This window comes from Rhinolophus ferrumequinum, chromosome 26 (assembly GCF_004115265.2).
Source record: "Rhinolophus ferrumequinum isolate MPI-CBG mRhiFer1 chromosome 26, mRhiFer1_v1.p, whole genome shotgun sequence".
Lineage (NCBI taxonomy): Eukaryota > Metazoa > Chordata > Mammalia > Chiroptera > Rhinolophidae > Rhinolophus > Rhinolophus ferrumequinum.
This window is the reverse complement of record NC_046309.1, coordinates 16,228,271-16,237,284: the sequence shown is the minus strand read 5'-3', so window position 1 is coordinate 16,237,284 and position 9,014 is coordinate 16,228,271. Positions and strand designations below refer to the sequence as shown.

The window sequence follows — 9,014 nt, the reverse complement described above, 5'->3', positions numbered from 1 at the left end:
AGGCTTAGCCTCTACCTGAGACCTCAATTCCTCCGTCACTGTGCTTTCAGCTTCCTGCCAGCACTGGCCCTGATTTCAGTTTGTAGCCCTGAATTAATCTTTTCCAACTTTTCAAGAACATGGATTATATGACCTGGACACCTCAGATGGCTGGTTGGAGGCTGCAAGCAGCCCTCTCAGGAGGCTGCCCTTTCCCCACCCTTCCTCCCGTTTCTCATGGGTTTGTCTTTGGTGAAAGGGATTCACAGAAGGCCCAAGAATTAATCAACACCCCCGACCCCCAATATGTGTAGTGTACATGCAACAGAGTCAAAATGATAGGACAGCTTTAGAGTTAGATATAGAAAAATAAATATTGTTTTCATAATGCAAACGAAAGAAAGCTCTACAAAACCCTTTTTTTCCTGGTGGGGAATAGATTAAAAAGCTTGAGAAGACTGCAAAGCTCTAACAGATGAGGAGAATATGAGGAACAGGTAAGAGGGTTCCTGGCTAAGGAAATTTACAGGAGAGACTTGTGGATGAATATGACAGGGTCACTCTGTCCTGCCATAGAAGGGTTGGCCCAGTTATGGGGTGGGGGAGGGAGGCAGAGGGGACAGCCGGAAACCAAAAAGGGCTGCCTCGGCTGTTAGCGCCCACGCCTGAGGCCCTGACATAGAGTAGGCGCCCCAGATGGTGCCAGGAGCCCTGGGGGGCCCCTAGGGGTCAGGGTGGATTTGCGTTAGATGTCTCTTCAGTGAGGTCAGCATCCAGAGCCAGAGCGAATTCCCCTTGTGAGCTCCAGTTTCTCCTGTACGCTGTGCAGTCCCAGCAGGGTCTGGCCCTGTTCCCACCACCACACGGTCACTCAGATGACGCCTGTTTACCGTTCCCATCGAGGGGAACCCTGATCCCAGCAATGAGGGTGGAGGGAAAGGCTGGCAAGAGGTGGGCTCTTGGCCCAGCTGCTGCTGCCCTGGCCAGACTCCCACAGGCTGCCAACACTGTAGGACAGGGGCTGGGAAGTGTCCTTGAAGGGGATGTCCCCTAGACGGGGGTGTGCCACACACAGGGCAGGGGCAGTCCTGGACAAAGCCAGTGTGGCGAAGAGCCAGCACGTACAGAAGCTGGGTGGGCCGGAGGGTCCAGGCTTGCTCTGTCACTAGAACAAAAGAGCTGGCACCGAGGTATGTGGGAGAAGGGTATTTCTCACACAAGGCCCCAGCTGGTGTGGCCACTCCAGAGTCCTGGCTCTGTCTCCACTCTCGGAGCCAGCTGTGTGTGCCCGGGGTTGTAGGCTTCAGGGCTGTGGGCTGTGGTTGAGCCGGGTGCCCCCTGGAAGACCTTATGATGCAGCTGACCTTCAGGCCCAAGCTGGCCCCTCGTGGCCAAGGGGTTGAGGCCTAGCTTATCTCTCCAGCTGCCCTACTCCCTGTCACTTTATCAGGGAGGGTGAGGTGTCAGAGCTCAGCTCTCCCACCCCCCCTTCCCCGTGGGACAGGGCCCAGGTGCAAGGGGAAGGACAACCCTTGGGCACAGCCCAGAAATCTCTGTCCTGGGAGAGTTTAAAAGGCCCCAGGACCTTCTCCCAGTCTCAGATGACCTTCCCAACTAGCTGCAGCATGAGGGGGCTGCTGATTTTGAGTGTGCTGCTGGGGGCCGTCTTTGGCAAAGAGGACTTTGTGGGGTAAGGTGTGGAGGGGGGGTGCTCAAAGGGGAGATAGGGAGGGCTCAGCCTCCAGCCAGAGTCTGGAGGAGACGGACAGACAGTCACATGGGAAGATGGCCAGAAAGGAGCAGACTAGCACAGCCTGGGAGGCAGGCTGACCAGGGACCAGGGCGGAGAAGGGGTCTAGTGTCTCAGGACAGCCTCTTGAGCCCTGGAGAAACTGAGCTCTGACGAGGAATTTCCAGGAGAGGAGACCGGAGGAGGCCTCGCTGGCTTTGGAGAGAGAAATAAAGTCTAAACTGGGAGTGGGGACCGCAGCAGCGTCCAGAACGATCTGAAGAGCCCAGACCATCTATTGCTAAGACCCCTTTGCCTCCCCCTGCTCAGTCCAGAGCACGGAGGCCCAGCCTGGGGTTTCTAGACCACCTGCCACCCTCCTCCCTGGGGAGTGTGCATGGCCGGTAGCGGCTGCTCAGACCCTCATCCTCCCCTCCCACTCGGTCCAGGCACCAGGTGCTCCGAATCTCTGCTGCTGATGAAGCCCAGGTCCAGAAGGTGACGGAACTGGAGTATCTGGAGCACCTGCAGGTCAGACGATGTGGGAGCCTATCCTGAGGCCCCGGGGTAACTCTCAGGCCAGCTGGACCCCCCCGAGCTCCCCAGCAACCCCTGGGTCTTGGGCTTTCTCGCCCCAGACACCCAGAAAGGAGTCATGGGACTGATGCCTGTTAGAAAGTAGTTCAACTCCCCAGGTCCTGAATCTTGGTGTCCTCGAGCTTCTGAGCAAAGTGGGGACCCCTGTTTCAATGCCCGCTTTGCTGTCTCAAAGCACCCCTGCTCTGCTTCCTGGGCCATTTCCTTGACCACAGTGGACTTTGTCCAGTGCCCAGGGTTTCCCTTTGTCTCTGCCCCAACATCCATGCCCTGTGCCCAATTATATGAGAGATTCGGGAGCCCACAGGCCCCGCCACCAGGCTGGCCCTTCCCGGCCTGCTGTGACAATGCCAGTTCTTGTCCCCCCCCAGCTGGACTTCTGGAGGGGCCCTGCCCAGCCTGGCACCCCCATCGATGTCCGAGTGCCGTTCTCCAGCGTCCAGGCCGTTAAAGTCTTCCTGGAGGCCCATGGCATCGAGTACACGATCATGATTGAGGACGTGCAGTCACTGCTGGACGAGGAGCAGGAGCAGATCTTCGCCTTCCAGACTCGCGCCAGCTCCACCGACACCTTCAGCTATGCCACGTACCACACCCTGGATGAGGTGAGGAAGCCTGGGGCCATGTCCCCCAGTCACCAAGCTCTTCATCGGGCTGGTGAAATGTGGCCAGAGCCAGGGCCGGCCTGGCTGTGTGTGACACCTGCTCTGTGTCTACGTGGCCTGGGTGGCCTGGGCCACGGCTTCCAGCCTGCCAGCTCATGGAGCTGCGAAGGGAGGCATCCGGGTGCCCGGAAGCCATCACAGCCGGCCTTCCCCACCCTCCCTCCTCAGATCTATGGCTTCATGGACATGCTAGTGGCTGAGCACCCACAGCTTGTCAGCAAGCTCCAGATTGGCAGCACCTACGAAGGCCGCCCTATCTACGTGCTGAAGGTAATGGGTGCCTGCGTGTGGGCATACCTGGGCATGGGTGCAAGAACGGGCACCTATGTCTGTGCGTAGGTGAGCTCATGGTCACAGGGAAGACACCGTTATACGAACTCCCCATGCCAGCACTGGGAGAGGGCGGAATGTCCAGGCATACCTGTACACACAATTTAAATTTTTAAGTGACCCAAATGTTTCCAATCAAGTGTCACATTATGGAAAGTATTCTGGGGTTGGGGTAATCCAGATGAATAAAACAGTCTGTTAATGACCTCCGACAGAGAACTGGTGACCCCACCTGAATGATGGCTCCACAAACAGAGCCTCAACCGGAGATGCCCACACAGCAGGCGGCCTCTGGCCTGGGGTATGTTCCCTTTCAGTGATGACACCGTTTCCCTGTTCTTCGCATGCAGTTCAGCACTGGGGGAAATAACCGTCCTGCCATCTGGATCGACACGGGCATTCATTCCCGGGAGTGGGTCACCCAGGCCAGTGGGATCTGGTTTGCAAAGAAGGTAAGCATGGGGTGGTGGGGGGGCTCTGGCCCAGTGGGTGTCCAAGACCCACAGAAGCCGCCCCTTCCCATTCAGAATTGTTGACTGCAGAGGGAGGCCGAGGGCAGGCGTCCATTGTGCTAGCGTGGCAGAGGCCGGCCTGGCTCACTCCGCCCCGCTACCCTCTCACCCTCAACCAGATCACACAAGACTATGGCCAGGACCCAGCTCTCACCTCCATTCTTGACAACATGGACATCTTCCTGGAGATTGTCACCAACCCTGATGGTTTTGCCTTCACCCATACCAAGGTATATACCTTCTCCTGTTCTTGGGGAAAGCAGGGTGGGCCTCTGGCCTCTGAGCCCTACAAACTACTCACCCCTAATCTCAACCTCCGGAAGTCAAGGGAAGGGCAAACAGGCCTGTCCCCCTAAACCAGGGTTCTCAACCTTGGCATTCTTGACAGCGTGGGCAGATAATTCTTGGTGTGGGGGCTGTCCTGTGCACTCGGAGTGTTTCGCAGCATCCTGACTCTCACTAGATACCGATAGCAACCCCCCCCACCACTGAGACCACCAGAAACATCTTCAGACATTGCCAGATGTCCAGGTGTGGGGGGACAAAATTGTCCCCAGTGGAGACCCACTGCTCTAGACCTTACGTCCTGGTTCTATTTGGTTTTTATGGCACGTACAGCATGCTACCAATCAAATGTTTTTGGGGGCAGGGGGTGCACCTTATGCCTTCTTCACTTTCCACCAGCATCCATTGTCTCCTCCATTCTCCTCCAACCAAGACCTTCCCCTCTGACAACCAGTTGAAAATGGTTTGTGATTCCACGCTGTGTCCACACCCAAGCTCGGGTCCGGGTGCTTTGTGTTGATGGAGGCCTCTTGCAGCCCACACTGCTCCCTGTGGACTCTGAACCCCAGCCTAGCACGGCGACAGTGACAGACAAGTGTCTGATTCCTTCCTCAGAACCGCTTGTGGCGCAAGACTCGATCGATCACACCTGGCTCCTCCTGTATTGGCGTGGACCCCAACCGGAACTGGGATGCCGGCTTTGGGAGTAAGGCCCAGTGTGATCTGGGGAGCAGGGATGGGACAACCCAGAATGACTTCTCACCCTCCTTTGTCCTGTTGCCCCAGCAGCGAGGGCAGCGGTTGGCGGGTGGAGGGGGTGGCGGGAATGTCACCCCCAGTGAGGAAGGTGGTGCTCTGAGGCTTACTGGTCCCTTGTCTGTAACAAGAAAGTTCCTCCCTATGGAATTCAAGTCTGAAACCTACCGAGGGGTTTTCTAGCACGACCTCAGCTCCTTCCCTTTGTCACTTCACTGCAAGAACCAGTGTTGCTGGAGGAGCCCTTCTCACCTCCCTGGCATGTTCATCACGTCTGTTCAAGCCTGGCTGGGGAGGGAGGTGGGACCCTCAGGTTACAGAAGGCCCCTGGTCTTTCTTTAATCTGGGGGTGGCGGTGAGCCCTCCTGCATCTCACCTCACCCCTATCTCCATGCAACGAACGGGAAGCTGTGGAAGCCACACCACTTGGCTGGAAGGAATACCAACTACCCCCTTTCTTCTCCCACAGAGGCGGGAGCCAGCAACAACCCCTGCTCAGAGACTTACCATGGCAAGTTTGCCAATTCTGAAACGGAGGTCAAGTCCATCGTGGACTTTGTGAAGAGCCACGGGAACATCAAAGCCTTCATCTCCATCCACAGCTACTCCCAGCTCCTCCTGTATCCCTACGGCTACACAACAGAACCAGCCTCTGACCACAATGAGCTGGTGTGTGCTGACCCTGCTTGCCAGCCCTTCCCCAAGGCAGCTTTGGGCAGGCCTGGGGTTTCATCCATCAGACCTGCTTAAGGTGCCAGAGCCTGCACAGTGCCTAGCACCTCTTTGCCCCACACACCTGAGGGCTTGGGATGTCTAGCCTTGGGGCAAGGCAGACTAACCTCCCTTTTTGTCCGGGAAACTGAGGCACAGAGTGGTGGAGTTACTTCCATCACATGACAGAGTGAGGGGCGGGGCTAGACTTTGAGCTTGTATCGCAAGTTCACCCTTGGAGCTGCAGTGTGACCGAAGGGCAGTGAAGCACCAGCCAGACATCCTACAGGGTCGGAGAATTGTGGGGCTGCTAAGCTCCAGGGCTGATCCTGCAGGCCCTAGCAGGCCCTGTGCTCTCTTCTGGGGACCCGATGCAACAGGGTGCATGCTCCCGGGTCACCCCGCCTGGTCCTGCTATGCTGGGGGCCCAGTATTGCTGGCCATGACAGCTGGTCTGGCTTGGTGTTTTCTCCAGGATCAGCTGGCCAAGTCTGCTGTGACAGCCCTGGCCTCTCTGTACGGCACCAAGTTCAAGTATGGCAGCATCATCAAAGCAATTTGTAAGTGGGTGCATGGTCTCTGTGGGTGGCCTCGGGAGGAAGCTCAGCTGGCTTTTCCTGCCCCAGGGAGTGTCCCTCCTGGAGGAAGTAGCCAAGGGTGCCCAAGTCTGGGAGCATGGGAGACGAGAACGGCCCCCGGCCATGCCTACCACTGCTGGCTTGGAGGGCAGCAGTGGCTCTTCCTGATGTGAACTCTGCCTTCTTTGATACCTTCACACCAACATGTTAGTTCCTCTGAGAACTCTTGCCCCTTTGTCTTGGGGTTAAGTCCAGCTTCAGGCATGGAGGGGGCGGAGAGTTCTGCTGGCATTTTTACATCACGAAGAAACTCAATTTACAAAATCCTCCTCTTCCAATGTCCTTCCGTTAGGGAATATATTCTCTCTTTTCCCAGTTTATTTATACATACAGTGCCCCTGGAAGGAGCACTGCTACATGAAAATGGAATTAGGTCAACAAATGTTTATCGAGTACCTGGTATCCACCAGGCCTTGTTTTGTTTGCTTGGAAATAAAATAAGCGGAGACCAGAAAACTTACATTCTAGACAAGGAGACTGACAATACACTTGAAGGAGTAAATGATACAGTATGTTAGGTGGTAAGTGCCAGGGGCAAAAGGAAAACTAGAACCGGGTGAGGGGACTCAGAATACTGGGGGTGGAGCAGGCCGGGGTTTGAAGGGGAGGCCTCACTGAGAGTGAAATTTGGGCAAGTGTTAAAGGAAATGAGGGAGGGAGCCAAGAGGCTATCTATCTGGGGGAGAGCTTCCAGGCAGAGGATCTAGAACAAAGGTCCCACCGTATGGTCTGGCCTGGAGTAGGAATAGCAAGAATAGCATGGAGACCCTGATGGCTGCAGCCGAGTAACCGCCCAGGATTGTAGCGACAGGTGGGGTGCGGGCAGTTCCCGTGGGGCCCTGAGGGAACCACCAAGTTTACCAGCTGACAGAAGGCAGGAGCGCTGAAGAAGCAGGGGGCAGGGACAGAGCTAGGAGGATGGCATACACCTCTCACATACTTCCTGCCTGGAGTGCCCAGGTTTTGGTGGGTGAGTGGGTCACAGTTCTCCTTAGGGCTGGCCTTGATTTTGAACTCCAGGCCCTCTTTGGAAACTCTTTCAACCCTGAGTCAAAAGGATTTTGCTTCATTCAATGTTGTTAAGTTAAATTCTGACATGCTACCTTCTGTTCCTTCCAAATCTCTTTAAATGTGACTATAGAGCAGGAGGTTACTGTCTGCTCAATTTGAAAGCAGCTTCATAATTGGTAACTGCAAATCTGGGCAAAGTTTCCTCTGAAAAGACAGACAAGGGGCTTTTGCTTAGACTGGCCCTTTGCATTCTCCCCTGGAGACCACAGCCCTGGGGGACAAATCCTGGTTATCCAAGCCGGTAACTCTGGTATATTTGGAGTTTTGACCGAAATGGTTACTAGAGGATGGAGGCAGCTTTTCAGTGGGGCTTTTGCAATCGTAGGAACTCTCCTGCATCCCTCAGTGAGAGAACCATTGCTGGTCTTCCACTCTTGGCCCCTTGGGCTGAGACCCTTCGGGGGAGGTCTTGGGAGGAAGTCAGGCTGCTTGGTCAACAGCAAACACTGGGTAGACGCTAACTCCTATGAATACTGCAGAGGCTCTGGGCTCTGGACCATTAGCCTGGCCCACGGAAATGTTTCAAACTGATGGACCTTTGCGTTCCCGTTTCTGCTTCTGCCCCAGACCGAGCCAGTGGAGGCACCATTGACTGGACCTACAACCAGGGCATCAAGTACTCCTACACCTTCGAGCTCCGGGACACTGGGCGCTATGGCTTCCTGCTGCCGGCTTCCCAGATCATCCCCACGGCCCAGGAGACATGGCTGGCGCTGAAGACCATCATGGAGTACACCATGAACCACCCCTACTGAACCGGCCCTTCGCCTCTCTCCTCTTTCTCCTCTCTAGCCCCACCCAAGCAACCAAATAAAGTTTGAGTGTATGGAACAGAATCTTGGGACGTGCGTGTGGGAACGCATGTGGTGTGTCTGTCTTTTCAGGCTGGGACAGGAGTGATTTAGTTCCTGCAGGCCTCCCTGGAAATGTGTGGGTGGTTGGACTAGATGACCCCTAAATCCCTCTGCATTCCAAGGTCCTGTGAAGTTGCATCCAAGTGGTGTCTGTTTTAATTAGACCACCCTGAGCTCAGCTCGTCAGTGGGGTGATTTGTTCATACCTTAGCAGCAAGCAGCAGCCACAGCTGTTAACCAAATGCCTGGCACCCCGCGGTGGTGAGGAATTCAGCTTGTACAATAGTCTAGCTGGTTGGACCCATTCATCTACAACAGCAATAACTTTGAGTATGAAATAGAATAATCGTGGTGGCCACCGCTGTCCCAAACAGATGTTGCGGCCAGGCAAAGCCAATTTCTATAAAGCAAGTATGGTCTCCCACTCCTGAATTAAATTGGAAGAGAGCAATTAGGTTAAAGGGAATCATTTGTTGAAGACAAAGAACAAACACCAATCCTGGGACATTTTATTAATTGTAGTTTATCACGAAGTCTTTGTCTTTAGGGATGGAAGTGGTTTACTTAACATTTGCACATTCCTTCGAGCGTTTTTTCCGGACGGTATCTCTGTTCCCTGTTCCACCCACCAGCACTCCTTATCATTCGCAGAATTTCCCAAACACGAGGCTCTCCTCTTATGACCCTCCAAAGAGCCTAGAGTTTGCCTTCTTCCCTCCTGGCTTGGCGATTCTGATGGCTGTGCTATATCACCCTTCGTGACTAGCGCCACAATACAGAGGGTATCTCAACTGTTCTCAAAGCAACTGTTCTCTACCTTCTGTTTCTTCCAAATCTCTTAAGATGTGACTGTAGGGCGGGGAATTACCCCCATATCCCAACTGAAG

At 54.8% G+C, this 9,014-nt stretch overlaps 1 protein-coding gene across 1 annotated transcript; it reads left to right on the top strand.

Annotated features, from left to right (window-relative positions):
* The first annotated feature begins 1,593 nt into the window (after window positions 1-1,593).
* CPA1 (carboxypeptidase A1) lies at window positions 1,594-8,104 on the top strand. The gene is made up of 10 exons (XM_033099035.1): window positions 1,594-1,669; window positions 2,158-2,239; window positions 2,677-2,910; window positions 3,139-3,240; window positions 3,651-3,752; window positions 3,932-4,042; window positions 4,713-4,803; window positions 5,323-5,522; window positions 6,040-6,124; window positions 7,841-8,104. The coding sequence occupies exons 1-10, from the start codon at window positions 1,605-1,607 to the stop codon at window positions 8,026-8,028; spliced, it is 1,260 nt and encodes a 419-aa protein (XP_032954926.1). The 5' UTR covers window positions 1,594-1,604; the 3' UTR covers window positions 8,029-8,104.
* Window positions 8,105-9,014: the final 910 nt, after the last annotated feature.